Source organism: Ornithorhynchus anatinus, chromosome 6 (genome assembly GCF_004115215.2).
Source record: "Ornithorhynchus anatinus isolate Pmale09 chromosome 6, mOrnAna1.pri.v4, whole genome shotgun sequence".
Taxonomy (NCBI): domain Eukaryota; kingdom Metazoa; phylum Chordata; class Mammalia; order Monotremata; family Ornithorhynchidae; genus Ornithorhynchus; species Ornithorhynchus anatinus.
The window spans coordinates 40,302,595-40,320,274 of record NC_041733.1 but is presented as its reverse complement, the minus strand read 5'-3'; the positions used below and the strand labels follow the sequence as shown (position 1 = coordinate 40,320,274).

The window sequence follows — 17,680 nt, the reverse complement described above, 5'->3', positions numbered from 1 at the left end:
TATCTTAATCTCTACCTTCTTTCTTCCCACAGTTGATTAATACAAGGGAAAAAAATGTTTCATTTACTACTTGGGGGAAAAAAAATTAAAGGTAACTCATTCCTGATTAGAGTGGTGCCTTTGTGCTGATAAGATAACCCTTAACCTATAGATTTGTGCACCAGTAAAGGAAACTCAAAAAAAAGAAAAAAAGACAGGCTCTACTATCAAACCCTAAATCTAGCTTTAAAGTTACACTCCTGCTAGAACACATGTATGTTTTCACTACATAGTTTAGATATAACTTGATGGAAGAATTAGAGAATGCTCTTCCCACTACACAGATCAGCTCTGGAAATAACATTGACCCATTTGTGCAATTTACGGGGTATCGCAGGAAGAAACGGTTGTGTATACTCTCCTGACCTTGAGAATAATAATCATTGTGGTATTTGTTAAGTGGTTACTTTGTGTTAAACACTGTACTAAGCATTCGGGTAGAGACAAGATAATTAGATCCCATCTGGGACTCAGAGTTTAAATTGGAGGGAAAATAGGTACTGAAGTCCCAATTTGTAGAGGGAAATAAGGACCAGAGAAGTTAAGTGACCTGCCCAAGGCTACAAAGCAGACAAGTGACAAGATGAGAACCCAGGTCTTCTGGCTCTCAGACCTGTGGTCTTTCTACTAGGCCATACTGCTTCTCTAGATCAAGGCAAGAGGTATCTAAACTTTCCAACCTCTGCCATATGCTACTGCCCCATAGCCCTCTTGGTTTTTGCATCTTTTCAGTATTTAACACAGTAAAACACCATTGAGGGTCAAGGATGCACACAGTAGGGATGAATATAACAGTAACATAAGAATTTGTAATGAAAAAATATCCATCCTGGTGGTTTTTTTGGGCCTCAGAACCCACTCGATTAAGGAATGCTGCAGTACAAAATTTCCCCCAGTGGTAATTCAAGGACACAATTTTCCCAATACAATCAAGAACACATCTTTCATATCACAGAACCATATGTACACCTAAAAAATAGGTCATATCGTATGGCTAAAATTATTGAGTCCAACTGGAAACATTTTTGTCTAAGTAGGTTAATGAAACCTTTGGGTTGGTCTTGAAATAAAATTCCATATTCACAGTCAGTCCTTCTGGTGCACTACATGAATTCAATCATCAGCTAGCTTACATGGCTTTAGTCATTCATCCATGTGGAGGCAGTGGACTGGTCTGTGATGGAAGGTGTCTAAATTTTAAGGGGTGATGTTCATTGTTTCCCCTGTATTCATGGCAAACCTCTTGTCGGCCACATTCAGGGCAAGCTTAAAAATCTCTCCAAGTCCCTAGCTTTTACCACACTCTCTGGGCCCCTGCTGGCTTAATACATCATCTTAAGCTGCTAACTCACTTCCAAGGAGTGCCCCTTTCAAGACTCCAGGGCAGACTCATAAATACTAATTTTACTGCACTCTTTCAACCACTTGTAGCTTGTGAGATTGTGAGTCCCCTGAGGTACAGGGAACCTAATTCCCATCCATGCATCCTCTCCCAGAGCTCAGTACAGAGCTCTGCACACAAACACTCAATAAATGTTACTTAGTGTTTAACACAATGCTCTGCACACAGTAGATGCTCAGTGAACACAATTAACTGAAGCAGGAAGGAAAGAATAGAGGTCAGACCACACAATCTTATTAAGTCTGATTCTCCCCTCCACCACCAGGAAGGCCCCAAGTATGTGTTTTTTGAAAGAAGCAGCTTCAGATATGTCGAGGTGCTGTTGATAGTGAGCAGGGCTGAGAAAGGGAGGTCAAGGGGGCTGGCTGAGGGGGCATTTGTGGGTGTTTTGTCTAGCCCCTCAGCCTGGGAGAATTACACTCAATTAATGGAGTAGCAGTTTAAACAATTATAACACCTTAGAACTTGATACCGCCCCATAATTCATTTATTTAGAGTCACATCTGTCTCTCTCTACAGATTGAGTTTATTATGGGCAGGGTGTGTGTCTATCAACTCTGTTGCAATGTACTCTCCCTAGCACTCAATACAGTGCTCTGCACACAGTAAGTGCTCAGTAAATACCACGGATGGATAGCAAATATTTAAACATTTTCTGCTGGGTGAAAGAAGAGGTGGAGAAAAAATACAACTAGATTTTGTTCAAGAATGTTAGTGAGCAGCTGAAGATCTTGTGAAGCTGCTTTTCAAATATATGTTAAATATTTATTGCAGGGGAAGTCAACAGTCATACTTAGTGTCCACAGTTCACTGCATGCCTCCTTCATCAGTTGGTGCTCCACACTACCCTGGATGCTATAAATCACTTACTGAGTGAAGCCATATGATACTTAACTCCACTAAACAAAATATTCAGTTTCAATATTTACAGAACAGCACTATTGCCAAAACATTTCTATTAGTTGTAAGATGGATTTCCAAAAAGCTTATACTTCATCGCATGCTTCTATCCTATCTCTCCCCGACTTTTGTGTGGGTTTTCCAGGCCACTATCAATAGTCCTAAATCCCGGATCATGTTCTACTGCCTGCATGCTCTCAGGGAGGTCTTCCTGCAACGGTTTAGTGCATCAAAATAGTCTGAGGCCAGTGCAGGTGACATTTTGTTAATGTTTCTGGGCAGTTAACTACCATATTTATGAAGTGCTTACTATATGTCAGGCACTGGGGTGAATACAAGATAAACAGTTCCCACACATCTCCCTGTCCTACTGGAACTCCCAGACTTGGTGGCAGAAGGTCAGAGACACTGAAAGAGAGTCAATAAATGATTGACAATAGGAGCATTACAAAAATTAGAAGAATGAGAGGCAAAGGACAAAAGAGATAGAAGATAGGAGGCAGCAGGACTGAGATTCCTTACTCTCTGCCTCCAAACTGTCATTGATCCCTGGGGTTCAGCCTTCAGGACAGATCAGAGTTCAACAACAGAAATGCTAACTGGGGGTTTTCAGAGTTTGTGGAAGGAAATCTCTAGAAGTAACAGTAGTAATAAGAATAATAATTGTGGTATTTGGTAAATGCTTACTATGGGCTAGGCACTGCAATAAGCACTAGGGTAGATACAAGATAATCAGGTTGGACACAGTCCCTGATCCAAATGAGGCTCACAATCTTAATCCCCATTTTACACACAAGGTAACAAAGGCACGGGGAACTGAAGTGACTTGCCAAAGATCACACAGCAGACAAGTGGCAGAGCCAGGATTAGAACCCAGGTCCTAACTCCCAGGCCTGTGCTCTATCCAGTAGTCCATACTGCCTCTCTAAAAGCACATCTTGGCACAGCCCAGTTTAACCAATCAGTATTTTCCAAATGCAACCACTCTGGGTTTCTTCCAGCCATTCATACAGAACTGTACAGCTCTCAAGGGGAATTTTCAGACCAGCCCTTGAAAACTCACCCCAGCATGTCTCCCCTTAGGACACCTTTACCTTAAAGTGGGTTGCGAGCAATGACTTCACCTCTGAAACATTCCAGCTTCATTCCTCTGGGGGAGGTTTCTGGCTATTAAAACTCCTATAGTGCCTTCAAATGAAGTTGTTATAATCCATTAAATAATTAACCCGAAGAACAGTTCCTTATGCCTCTTCCAATCGATCTACCCTGTTAATACCATTGCTTATCCTACTCCGTCTTGATTACTCTATCAGCCTCCTTGCTGACCTCCTTGCCTCCTGTCTCTCCTCATTCCAGTCCAAACTTCACTCTGCTGCCTGGATCATTTTTCTACAGAAACATTCAAGACATGTCATTCCTCTCCTCATGAAACTCCAGTGGTTGTCCATTCAACTTCGCAAAAACTCCTCTCCATTGGCTTTAAAGCAGTCTGTCACCTTGTCCCCTCCTACTTCACCTCACTACTTCCCTAGGACCCAGGCATCATACTTCACTACTCTAATGCTAACCTTCTCACTGGTGCCTTGATCTTGTCTATCTCACCAATGCACCCACATGCTGCCTCTGGCCTGGAACGCCTCCTCCTCACACCCTCCACCCTCACATCTGACAATTACTCTCCCCCCTTCATAGCCTCACTGAAAGTACATGGCCTCCAAGAGGCCTTCCCTAAGCCCACCTCTCCTTTTCTCCCACTCCCTTCTGCTTCACTCTGACTTGCCCCCTTTATTCAATCCCACTTCCAGCCCCACGCCACTTATGTCTGTAATTTATTTGTATTAATGTCTGTCTCCCCTTTTAGACTGCAAGCTCGTTGTGAGAAGGAAATGGACCTGTTTATTGTTACTTTGTACCCTCCCAAGTGCTTAGTACAGTGCTCTGCACGCAGCGTGGCTTAGTGGAAAGAGCACAGGCTTGGGAGTCAGAGGTCGTGGATTCTAATTCTGGCTCTGCCACTTGTCTGCTGTGTGACTTTGGGCAAGCCAATTAACTTCTCTGGGCTTCAGTTATCTCAACTGTAAAATGGGGGTTAAGACTGTGAGTCCCATGTGGGACAACCTGCTTACCTTACCTCTACCCCAGCACTTAGAACATTTCTTGGCACATAGTAAGTGCTTAAATACCATAATTATTATTATTAATTAGTGCTCAATAAATACAATTGAATGAAAGAAAGACCCAACTTACCAAAGGGCAGAGCCCAAATACTGGATCACAATTTATCTGTAGAGAGGAAAAAGCCATATCCTCTACTCATTTGCTCTACGACAGCAAACAGGGTCTAAGTCGGGATATTCCCTATTCTGGCCAAACATCTATTTGTTATAGTATTTGCCTACCACGCAGTGGAAGCTATTAGGGAAGGTTCTTCCCACCATACCAGTCTTCTCTGGGTATAACCCAGCCCACACTTTGGCCCAAATATGGCTAAGGAGGATGCAGTGTTGAGGCGCATTAGGATTGCAAAGCCGCTCATTTTCTAGCCCTACTGTTCTTTACATTACTTGGCTTATTTTTTGCACCTTTATAATATTTAATATAGTAATATAACAATGAAAACAAAAGGTATAAAGACTGCTGGGAGTATGAATGGGGCCGGGGGAATAACGCTAATATACAAATTTAAATCAAAAGATGTGATAACGTTTTCACTGTTTCTCCCATACCCATTAAATCCCATCAAATCAGTGGTTACTACAAATCAATTTCCCCGATATACAACTCCCGCATTATTGGAGAACTCCTGCTATTGCTAAATACACCAGCAAGGCACGCTTAATTTGTCTTAGTCAACCCAACATGTTTTTCTATCCCTGAGGGTGTCCTTTCCAACTTGGAAAACTTGTTTTGCTTTCTATTAACCTCAGCACAGTCTAAGCTGCCTCAAAGAGTAGGTTCCAATTTGGCCCTGAAAAAGCTTAATACCAATGATCGGCATATTGATTCCCCTTGAAGGCACGATCAACCCCCAAACTCTTCAACTCAATTCTTTATTGATATTGCCACTCAGTTATTCAACTAATTTGGTACTGCCAGTTTTCAAGTTATAAGGGGAGGGAAAAGGTGAAGTGACTTGAGGGTTGTCCTAGAAGCACTCAAATATTTTAGTCAACTCATAACTACCGCTACAGTACCCTGGGCCTTATCCTAGGATGTGTAACATTTTCCAAGAAAATGGTCATTCATAATTCAAGATCAGTTCTAAAGTACCTTGCATCTTTTTCACAAGATTAACATTCTTGTCATATTAAGTTCTTAATGTGTCAAGTAGGGAAGTTAATTTACACACTTGTTTTGGTGAAAGATTTTAGTTGTTTTTCCCTGAAACTCAATCTTCGGTTAAAAGCTGCAGAGAAATGTTTGCCCCAAAAGTTTTTCATCTTGTTGAGAGCCCAAGCTCCCACTGTAAAATGATGGTTCTGTAAATTACCATCAGCTATAAAAATAGCCAGCATTTAAATAATATCTACTAAACAACCTCTTAATCTTGACCTTATATCAGGTCTTTCAATGAAACAGGTGAGTACCAGTCACCTTGAAGAAGCTTGTGACCTCAGTTTGCTTCATCAAAAAAACCCCTCCAAAATTGTATAGGATAGATGTTACTGATCCAGTTGATACTGTTTAAAAATAAAGAGTGAATCCTACACTGTCCCTTCAGTCATTCCTCCCACCCTGTGGAAAAACTGCTCCAACATAAATTAGGAAAGAAGTCAAAAGATATTACCAAAGGCTGGGATTACTTATCTCGAATTTAGCAAAATGATAAGACTCCAAGAGAAGAGTATGGGTGTTAGGAATGGCTGGCTGGAGGAAAAAGTTACTTTTTCATCACAACTACTTCAAACCACCAGAGACAAGTGAAGTGTGCTGGACATCTAAATCTCCCCAAGCAGCCCCTCCTGGAGGGTTAAGTCTTCTCTTTTCCCTTACCATCCCTTTTCAATCCTAATTGGAAAGTAATTCTTCAGTCCTAGATGGGACTAGTGGCTCTACAGGTGTTACCTCTGTGTCTCCTCTTGCTTGACCATACTTTTCCCCCATATAGTTCTCCACAATTGTTCCTTTCAACCTCTCCCTCGGGCAGTAAGTTCATTCCCACCATCATTTTAAAAAAGAGAAAAGAATGAGGTGAGAGGACAACACAAGGCCCACTATTTCACTATTTCAACTTTAGTAGTGTGACTTGCAAAAAAAATAAATCCTAATATGCTTAAGGTAATTTTAAATCACTACACCAAAAAAAAAAGCAAAAGTGAAGATAAAGTCACTTGAGGGCTTCTATCACTTCAAAAAGTCCTTCCACCATCCACCCCACTTTCTTACCTACCTTCTTTCCCAATATGCCAGTATTGTACTCTCCCAAGAGCTCAGTACAGTGCTCTCGCATAGTAAGCGCTCAATAAATAGGATTGAAGGAATGATTGAAGGCGTATTGAAGGATCTTTTTGAGAGGGGAGAAGGGGCAGGCGACAGTGACTAGGGGTTGGGGAACCCAGGGAAACAGGGTGTAATAAGCTCCTCTTAGCTCTAAACTCGTTGTGGGCAGAGAACAAGTCTGCTAACACTGTCGCATTTTACTCTCCCAAGCGCTTAATACAGTGCTCGGCCCACGGCAAGCGATCAATAAATACCGCTAATTGATTGAGGAGGGGGGTCTGGCTCAAGCCTCCCTCTCCATCTTCTAACAAGCGCTTAGTACAGTGCTCTGCTCATAGTACAACCTCAATCAAAACCACTGACTGATGCTTGTATTCACCCAAGGGCTTATTTCAGTGTCTGGCACATAGTAAATGCTGCAGCGTGGTTTAGTGGCAAGACCATGGGCTTGGGACTCAGAGGACGTGGGTTCGAATTCCGTCTCCGCCACCTGTCTGCTGTGGGACCTGGGGCAAGTCACATCAACTTTTCTGGGCCTCACTTACCTCATCTGTAAAATGGGGATTAAGACAGGGAGCCCCACGTGGGACAACTTGATTAGCTTTGTACAGTCCTCTGCACCCAGTAAGCGCTCAATAAATACGACTTCATGAATGAACTACCTTGTGTCTACCCCAGAACTTAGAGTAATGGTGACCACCCTTAACACCTATCATCATTATCAGTGATTCTCTGCGCCTCAGTTCCCACCTCTGCAAAATGGGGAGGGTGCCCCACGTGGGATGGGGGGGACTCGATTGGGTGGTCTCCCCATCAGCGCTTAGTACATAGTAAGCACTTTACACACACCAGAATGATTATGATTAGGACACTCACCGCAGCCTCAGCCATCCGCCCGCAGAGTCCCAGAGCCAGGGCCACCAAGCCGGCAGCCAGGCTGCCAAGGGGGCTCCTGGACCTCAGTTGCATGCTCTCCTGCCTCCTCTTCTTTTTTTTCTTTTTTCTTCCTCCTCCTCCTCCTCCTCTTGCAGTCCTCAACACCGTCCCGGCCGCCTCTGCCGCCCAGCTGACATGGTGTCGGGATGAATCCGGCTGCACAGGGGTGGGAAAAATTGGGAGAAGGGAAAAAGGGTCCCAAAAAAGGGGGTTTGCCCCTCTTCCCTCCCCCTAAAAGGCGATGTTGCGAGAACGCGCTGCCCCCGGCTTCTGCAGCGGCTCAGAAACTTTTTCCCAGCCCAGCGCTCCCCTCCCGGATCTACTTCTTTGCAGCGACACCTCTGCAACCCATCGGTCTCCCTCCGCCGCCCAACCTGCTGCCCTCTTTAAGATGGGGCGGGGCAGGCGGGGTCCCATGCCCACCCCCGGGGGCTTCCACGGGCATCTGCCCCCCACCCTCCAAGCACCCCCTCCCCTCTCTCCCGGCCGCCCATCTCGGCTTGAGAGTGAGGACTACTTTTCTCCCCGGCGGAGGGGGACACGGTGGGAAGGGCGATGCGGTCGCGGTGTAGCCGGACCGGGCGGCGCTTTAGTCGCCGGGGGAAAGGATAAGGACCTGTCATTTCTGTAGCCGTTAGCTCCAAGAAACCGGTAAATAATAATAATATTGGTATTTGTAAAGCCTTACTATGCGCTGAGCACTGTTCTAAGCTAACAGGGGTAGATACAGGGTCATCAGGTTGTTCCACGTGAGGCTCACAGACTTAATCCCCATCTTACAGATGAGGGGACTGAGGCACAGAGAAGTGAATTGATTTACTCTCAGTCACGCAGCTGACAAGTGTGACAAGATTGGAACCCATGACCTCTGACTCCTAAGCCCGTGCTCTTTCCACTGAGCCACGCTGCTTCTCTAGTATTTACTGAGCGCTTACTATATGCAGTGTACTGTACTAAGCACTTGGAATGTACAATTGGGCAACAGATAGAGACAATCTCTGCCCAATGACGGGCTCACATTGCCCAACTGTGTGTTGTAGGCTTTGTTAATAATATTAATAATAATGTTAGGCACTTATTCATTCAATCGTATTGAGCACTTACTGTGTGCAGAGCACTGTAGTAAGCGCTTGAAATGTACAATTCGGCTGAGACAATCCCTGCCCAATAATGGGCTCACATTGTCCAACTGTGTGCTGTAGGTTTTATTAATAATAATAATGTGTTAATCACTTATTCATTCATTCAATCGTATTGCTTACTGTGTGCAGAGCACTTTGTAAGCACTTGGAATGTACACTTCGGTAACAGAGACAATCCCTGGCCAGTAATGGGCACAAATTACCCAACTGTGTGTGGTAGGCTTTGTTAATAATGATAATGTGTTAAGCACTTATTCATTCAATCATATTGAGCACTTACTGTGTACAGAGCACTGTATTAGGCGCTTGGAATGTACAGCTCAGCAACAGAAAGACAATCCCTGCCCAACAACGGGGGAGACAGACAGCAAAACAAGTAGACAGGCATCAATATCATTAAAATAAATAAATAGCTTACTTTGTGCAACACACTCCACTAAGCGCTGGTGTAGATAGAAAATCTGGTGAGATACGGACCTCTGTCCCACCTAGGAGCTCACAGTCTCCCCATTTCACAGAGGAGGGAACTGAGGCCCAGAAAAGTAGTGACTCACTTCAAGGACAAAGAGTAGAGAGGTGACAGAGTCGGAATTAGAACCCATGATCTCCTGTCTCCCAGGCCCGTGCTGTAACCACTAAGCCACGCTACTTCTCTCAGTTTGTTGTCGGTTGGGCAACATTTATACAGGCAGATGGGGATAGAATTAATACCCCCGGGGCGTTGAAAAGGAACTCCGGTTTCTGCAAGTGTCCTGGTGGAATTAGAGGCAGGAAAAATACAAATTTCCCCATTGGCCAGAGGTGGGGGTCCTTGATGGAGTGGTTTTCCCCTCGTGCATTCAGCAGGTTGGAGAGCCCGTGGCCTTCTAAGGACCCCGTGGGGAGGGGTTCCTGTGTATGTGTAGGTGGATGATTGTACACGTGCAAATTGTAGGGAGAGGGTAGCACGTGTATAATAATAATAGTAACTGTGGGATTTGTTAAGCACTCACTGAGTCCCGGGCTCTGTACTAAGCACTGGAGTAGATACAAGGTAGTTGGATTGGACACTGAACTCGTGGGGCAGGGATTCTCAATTGTTGTACTTTCCCAAGCTATTAGTACAGTGCTCTGCACACAGTAAGGATTTAATAAATATGATTGAGTGAATGAATGGCACAGGCCCTGTCCCACGTGGGGCTCACAGGTTTAATGGTACAGTGCTCTGCACACAGTAAGCACTTAATAAATAAATTCGTTTGAATGAATGACACAGGACCTGCCCCAGTGGGGCTCACAGGCTTAATGGTATAGTGCTCTGCACACAATAAGTGCTTAATAAATAGTTAGGGGCTCAAGGGCTTAATGGTATAGTGGTCTGCACACAATAAGCGCTTAATAAATACAGTTAATGGATGAATGAATGACATAGAACCTGTTCCACGTGGGGCTCACAGGCTTAATGGTACAGTGCTCTGCACACAGTAAGCACTTAATAAATTCGATTGAATGAATGAGACAGGACCTGTCCCATGTGGGGCTCATAGATTTAATGGTATAGGGCTCTGCACATAGTAAGTGCCTAATAAATACAATTAATGGATGAATAGATGACACAGGACCTGTTCCACGTGGGCCTCACAGGCTTAAGGGTACAGTGCTCTGCACACAGTGAGCACTTATGAGAATCATCATCGCTTAGTGGAAAGAGCCCGGGTTTGGGAGTCCGAGGTCGTGGCTTCTAATCCCTGCTCCGCCACTTATCAGCTGTGTGACTTTGGGCAAGGCACTTCATTGCTCCGTGCCTCAATTACCTCATCTGTAAAATGGGGATTAAAACTGGGCGCCCCAAGTGGGACAACCAGATTGCCTTGTATCTACCCCAGCGGTTAGAACAGTGCTTGGCCCATAGTAAGCACTTAACCCATACCATCATTATTATGATGATTATTATTAATAAGTACGAATGAATGAATGACAGAGCCCCTGTCTCACATGGGCCTCACCATCTTAATGGTAATAATAATTTAGGTATTTGTTAAGCACTTATTATGTGCAAAGCACTGTTCTAAGCGCTGGGGGGATACAAGGCCATCACCTTGTCACGTGGGGCGCCCAGTCTTAATCCCCATTTTACAGATGAGGCCCAGAGAAGTGAAGTGACTTGCCCAAAGCCGCCAGTTGGTACCGTGGCGCAGTGGAAAGAGCACGGGCTTTGGAGTCAGGGCTCATGAGTTCGAATCCCAGCTCTGCCACTTGTCAGCTGTGTGACTGTGGGCAAGTCACTTAACTTCTCTGTGCCTCAGTTCCCTCATCTGTAAAATGGGGATTAAGACTGTGAGCCCCACGTGGGACAACCTGATTCCCCTGTGTTTACCCCAGCGCTTAGAACAGTGCTCTGCACATAGTAAGCGCTTAACAAATACCAACATTATTATTATTATTATTAACCCACGCCCTCTGACTCCCAAACCCGCGCTCTTTCCACTGAGCCACCGGCAGCCCCACCTGATGACCGCCTCTCTACCCGAGCGCTTAGAACAGTGCTTGGCACGGAGTCAGCGCTTAATAAATAGCGACTTTATGATGATGAGTGTCTAAGCAGGGCCTCGGGGGCGACCCCCAGCTGGGGAGGGGGTGGGCGTGATTGACAGGCCGAGGCTCCGCCCCCCCCACGCCTCCATTCCTCGGCCGGGGTCGGTGCAGGCTGCTCGCAGCTCCCTGCAGCTCCCCGGGACCCTTCCTCCGGCTCCTGCGGACCTGGGGGTCCGAGCATCCCCCGCATGGACCCCCCGTGAGTGAGCGTGAGCGGGCTTCGAGGGGTGCAGGGGGCTGCGGGGGTCTCCCGGGCCCACCGTCACTCTCCCCCTCTCCCTTTGCAGGTGGTGGCCGTTCCTGATCGTGCTGTGCCTGGTGACCGCTCCGGCGCTGGCGGTGAGTCCCTGAACCAGTCCTTTCCCTCCCCCGGGCAGGGGTGGGGGTCCTCCCCAGCCCCCCTAACTCCTTCCAGAGAGTGGGGGGCACACCGCACCCGGGGACGCCCTTCAAGGGTCGAGGCACTGAGATAAACGCAGGGAGGAGGCACAGGAAAGTTGGGATTGAAACAGAAGTAACTAGCAGTCGTTCAGTGGTGGGTCTTGGGGGCGTACTGTGGGCAGAGCACTGGCCTAAGCGCTGGGATGGGGCACAGAGAAGTTGAGGTGGATGCAGGGGCAAGAAGCAGTCGTTCAGTGGTATATATTGGGGGTGTACTGTGGGCAGACACTGGCCTCAGCGCTGGGATGAGGCATAGAAAAGCTGAGATGGAAGCAGGGACAAGAAGCAATTAATCGGTGGTATTTATTGAGCTCTTACTGTGGGCAGAGCACTGTATTTATAGCTTGGGAGAGAATGATATGTCACATCATAAGAAGGGGAGATTATGGAATGAGGTGGGACGGTGCCATTTTCTGGACCGTAGCCTGCTTCAGAGACCCAAAGGACCCCTTGTTTAAGACAAGGGGGAGAAAAGCGGGAACCTAAACCTCAAGCAGGCCCTCCTCTTTAAGACAAGTGGCAACTGCTTACTGTGTGCAGAGCACTGTACTAAGCGCTTGGGACTGCTGAGACTGTTCACCTCTCCCCTTGGCTATTGATTTTCTGGTCGTTTGTGACAGATGTTTATATAAGATCTTTATCAGAATTTATTTGTATTCCTCCTATATTTTTTTTTAACTCCCCCAAATTTGTTTCACAGTCCACCAAAGTATACCGTTCAGTCTATAGAAAGGCTGCTTGATTAGTGATCAAATGAACTATCTGAACAAATATAGCCCCCAGAAACCTTTGATTTCACATTGATAACTTTCAGGAGCTGAAGATGAATTGATCCCAATAACAAGTCCTGTGCTTTTCATGGGTACACTGAGGTGGCCAATTAAGTTGGTGGGAGTCTTAATGAGGTGTTCTAAATTCATCATTCAGCCTCCCACCAATTGAAATAGCAAACACTCTTATAAATTACAGCTATTCAATATGGGCAGTTGAAATTCATCTGTAAATTTTAGTGCTTAAAACTGCTGTTTCTGCACACTGCAAGGGTGAAGATTGATTTTAAATAGTCTTGAGAAATGTTTGGGGGCTTGAAGAACGTACAGGATAAATTTCTGCAAATATCTCCAAATATGTGAGGTATTGTGTATGTGTCCAAAGAAACAATAAGGAATTTTATATTCAGATTTTGGCAGGTAGCATATTGGACTAGGAATTGGGTGGAGGGAAATGTTAGCAAGAGCTAAAAATGTTGTTTGTATAGATCACAAATGTTTTCTTTAAACTTGAACAGGCCATTTGAAAGCTGTTCATACTCGATACACTTTAATGTGATTGGGGAGTCCTTGTAGTGTAAGAATGAAAACTTCTGGGGCCTTGCAACTTTGTAAAAATGTCTGAATAGAATGAGCTGATCTTGCAGAAGAAAAAACCTTTCCTTCAAAAAGGCGAGCTTTCATATTTTATTTTAATTCCTAACTCAGGGGAACCACTCTAAAATGACAGACTGATCAAGCAGAAAACGTTGTTTTAGGACTGACCTCATCTTACTGATTTGAAGTCCATTGTTGATTTGCATTCTTAATGGGAATACTTACCCCTGGCTTGTTAGTAGAATGCCTAGCAATTTTACTGCCTCATACAAAGTGGTATTTTCAGGCAGAATATTTACCACCAAGGTTGGAAAAAGTGCCAGCAGGCCCCAGTCTATGAGAAGCTCTACTCACTCTTTGGCTACTTGTTTGGTTAACTGAAAACTCATTGGTAATACTAACTTGAGAGAAAACTATAAAATAATATTTACAACTTTTTCTGATGTATGCTACTGTTTGAGTCTTCCTTCACTTCATGATTAATAGCTTTGAAATTCTTGAAATCCAAGGTAATGCCATGATTTTCAGTCTTATTCAAATTGAAAGTATCTTCACCTGCTGTTTATTCCTGGGCAGTAACTTTGTAGCAGAGTTTGGCCTTTTTCTTTTGTCAGTATGAAAAGGAAGGAGGAGGCAGAGAGAGAAATCTAATAATGGAAATATCTCTATGGAGGGAAATTTATTTTTCTATAGTTATTCTTGCAGAAAATCCTAATGGCATTTGATCATCAGCTACAGTAATTTTATTTCACATTTTTCAAATGTTAAGCCTCATTTGTTTAATAAATGTAGCATTTATTAGGAGCTTTCTAAGTGCCAAAGCACTGTGAGAGATACAATCGAGGGGACTCAGCATTGTCAGACCTCAGAATCCTTGTCACATGGGACTTTTGAGTCCAAGAAGTTGGTTGTGAACACAGGCATTTTATGCCCATTTTGCACATGAGAGAACCTCCGAGAGAGATTCCATAACAGTTTAGTGGCAGAAGTGGTATTGGATTACCTCTGCTGCTTAGAAGCAGTGTGGTCTAATGGATAGAGCAAGGGCTTGGGAGTCAGACGGACCTGGGTTCTAATCCCAGCCCCATCACTTGTCTGCTGTGTGACCTTGGGCATCTCACTTCACTTCTCTGTCCCTCAGTTATCTCATCTGTAAAATGGGGATTAAAGCTGTAGGCCCCATGTGGGACATGAAGTATGTCCCACCTGAGTACCTTGTTTCTATAATCTATCGTGATTATTATTGATTTAGGTACTTTTGTACTAGACTTGGGAGAGTACAGTATAGCAGACACATTCCCTGCTCACTGTGAGCATAATAATTGTGGTATTAAAGCACTTACTATGTGCCAGGGAGTGTACTAAGTGCTGAGGTAGATACAGGGTGTTACCGTGTCCCACATAGGGCTCTCAGTCTTAATCCCCATTTTACAGATGAGCTAACTGAGGCCCAGAGAAGTGAAAGGACTTGCCCAAGGTTGCAGAGCAGACAAGTGGCAGATCTGGGATTAGAACTCAGGTTCTTCTGACTGCCAGGCTCGGGCTCTATCCACTAAGCCACCCTAATTCCAAACATGAGCATGCCCACCATGTACCTGCCAGTTAACCACAAGGGGCTTTTCGAAATTTATAATCCAACACAGTTCTGCCCCAATTACCTCCTGATTTAAGATCAAGCCTGGGTTGTTAAAGTACACACTTGACAGGTAATCCAGATAATACTTTATCTGGACATTTCAGAGCCCTTAATATGGGCATCAATTCTCCACTTCACTATGATCATGTAGCCCTAACTTGTTTGCTCTTATTTAAATAGATCATAGGTTTCCAATTCCATATCATTTCTATATGAACTCTAAAGTCCTCACAACATGGCAGTATTTCCTACTCCTGTAAACCTCTACAACCTTGCGTAAGCCACCTTTGATGGTCACTGTAGGTCCATTCTCATTAGAGTGCTTGGAAGAACTGGGTTAAACGCTTCCCCACTTGCAGCAGTGCTACTGATTCATTCAATTTATCTGTAGCAGCAGAATTAGGTTGAGCATAACAGGTGTCTTTGCCCCCCACAAAAATGTTGTTTTTGACTCCTGAGCAGTACAGAGACCATGTCTTCTTTGGAATTCTTGCAGTGGGATTGACAAAGAGGCAGGGCTATTCCAAGGAAGTGCTTTATGCAGATGAACTCTGTTTATAGACAACTGGCTTATCCCCAGAGTAGACTCTTGCTGCAGTCTGTTCTCAGGTAATTTCCAAGTTATTTCTTGATTTCCCTGTATTGCTTTTCACTGATTCCTCCTGTTCCCCTATTCTTGGTGCAGGGTCCCTTCATCAGCAGCAAGATGAGAATTGTTCAAAAATCTCTGCCCCACTACTCTGAAGCCCCTTTAGTCACTGCTGTCCTAGGGCAGAATATTTCTGCTAGGATTGTTTTGGGACTTACCTCAGGGTGGATTGAGAGGAAACCCCATGGGTTTAGACAGAGAGGTCATCAAACCATTTGAGGGACCACCTTTTAGGAGAATCCTTTATGCTTCCTGTCTCCTCAGGTGGAAAATAGGCCAGATATCTTTCTCCACCCTGTTGACAGGAACTTCTGGTCTGTGCTGAAAGACTGGGAGTTGGGGTTTTCTACATTGAATGGAAATTTTTCTCCAGCTCTGTGAGCCCATGTCAGACAAGAACTGTGTCCAACCTAAATAACTTCTATCTACTCCAGTGCTTAGAATAGTGTTGGACACATAGTAAGCATGCAACAAATACCATAAAAACCCCCCTCTGTTTGCATTCCACAATCCACTGAGATTCCCAAAAGTGCAGCTAGGGAAAGGGGAGAGAGGCAGGCAAGGGGAACCAATCCCCTGTAGTTTTTGTGGAGAATTCAGGGCCTGGAGATGTAGTCTGAGGAAGAACCAAGCAATCAGTCAGTGGTGCTTACTGAGCTCTTACTATGGGTAGAGAATACTGGGAATTATACTGTATTATATTATACTGTATACTGTAGAGTATAATACAGCAGAAGTAGAAGACATGTTCTCTGCCCATAACACAAACAGTCTAGGTAAGGGGATGGGGGGCACGGGGCATGCTGTAAGCAAAAGAATGAGAAAGAACTGGAGTCTTGTGAAAGCAAAGAAGCACTGGTTGTGGGACCTATAGATTTTTTTGAGGGGGGATTGTAAAGAAGCTTACAGGCCAAAATTGGGAGCTGGGGAGAAAGAAGGGAAAGGGAGGAGGGCTGGGTAGATCTTTGACCTAGCCACCTCTCTTCTATCTTGTTGGTGGGTGACAGTGGGATTATTTGGGGTTAGCAGCATAGGCTCGACCATTTCTAATCCCTGTTCTCCTATTTGCCTGATATGTGACTTTGGGCAAGGCATTTCACTCTCTAGGCCTCAGTTACCTCATCTGCAAAATGGGGATTAAGACCATGAGCCCTATATGGGACAATTTGATTAGCTTGCATCTGCCCCAGCACTTAGTACAGTGCCTGGCACATAGTAAGCATTTAAATACCACTAAAAAAAAAATATCCCAGTGAGAGCTCTGTGACTTTTACAAGGATGATTGGGGTGTGGCTATTTTAGTTGAAAAAGGCAGCACTGTACTAAACCCTGTGGAAGATACATGTTATTCAGGATGGACAGTGTCCTTGTCCCACATGGGTTTTACAGCCTAATTAGGATGGCATAGAATTGAATCCCCATTTTCCAGTTGAGGAAACTGAGGCACAGAGAAGTGATTGACTTGCCCAAGGACATACAGCAGACGTATGGCAGAGCTGGGTTTAGAACCCAGGCCCTTCTGACTCCCAGCCCTGTACTCTATCCACTAGGCCATACTGCTTCTCTGTCCTCTCCATCTCACACTTCCCAGCTCACTGTCTTCCCCCAAGCCAGCCCTCTATCTGCCTTGCTACCAGGTGTTGCTTCTCCCTCCCCTCAGGCAAGCTGTTTCCTACAGCTGGAAATTCCAAATCTTTCATAATACAACTTTTCCCATATTTCCAGCTCTCTTAAAATTCCACCTTAATAATGATATTCTTGATATTTACAAAGTACTTAGTCCATACCCAGCCCTGCACCAAGTCCTAGAATAGATGAAGATGATTAAGTTGGATCCAGTCCCTGTCCCACGTGGGCTCTCCATCTAATTAGGAGGGAGAATGGGTATTTAACCTCCATTTTCCAGATGAGAAAACTGAGGCAAAGGTAAGTGGTGACTTGCCATGCCATAGCATGTGGTGACATGCTATTTCCACTAGACCACAGGGCTTCTCCTTCAGCAAGCCTTCTCTGTTTAACCCGTTACCTCAAGATGTGCAAATCCTCCATACTTCAGAGTTTATGTATTTACATCAACCCCCACCTTTGTGTATATATTTTTTCAATTCAACATTTGAGTGTTTATTGGAATGACTTAAACTGTAAATATTTTTC

General features: G+C 44.7%; 2 protein-coding genes across 5 annotated transcripts in view; one reads left to right on the top strand and one right to left on the bottom strand.

The window, feature by feature from the left end:
* The window catches only part of COL4A5 (collagen type IV alpha 5 chain), a 117,119-nt gene extending 109,090 nt beyond the window's left edge, over nucleotides 1–8,029 (bottom strand). For all 4 annotated transcript variants that reach the window (XM_029067405.2, XM_029067407.2, XM_029067406.2 and 1 more), the window contains exon 1: nucleotides 7,658–8,029. In XM_029067405.2, the coding sequence (XP_028923238.1) occupies nucleotides 7,658–7,750 (93 nt within the window). In that variant the 5' untranslated portion in view covers nucleotides 7,751–8,029. The remainder of the gene's footprint in view (nucleotides 1–7,657) is intronic.
* Nucleotides 8,030–11,469: 3,440 nt separating this feature from the next.
* The window catches only part of COL4A6 (collagen type IV alpha 6 chain), a 159,480-nt gene continuing 153,269 nt past the window's right edge, over nucleotides 11,470–17,680 (top strand). Inside the window, exons 1-2 of the mRNA XM_029067210.2 lie at nucleotides 11,470–11,632; nucleotides 11,721–11,772. Coding sequence (XP_028923043.1) covers nucleotides 11,622–11,632; nucleotides 11,721–11,772 — 63 coding nt within the window. The 5' untranslated portion in view covers nucleotides 11,470–11,621. The remainder of the gene's footprint in view (nucleotides 11,633–11,720; nucleotides 11,773–17,680) is intronic.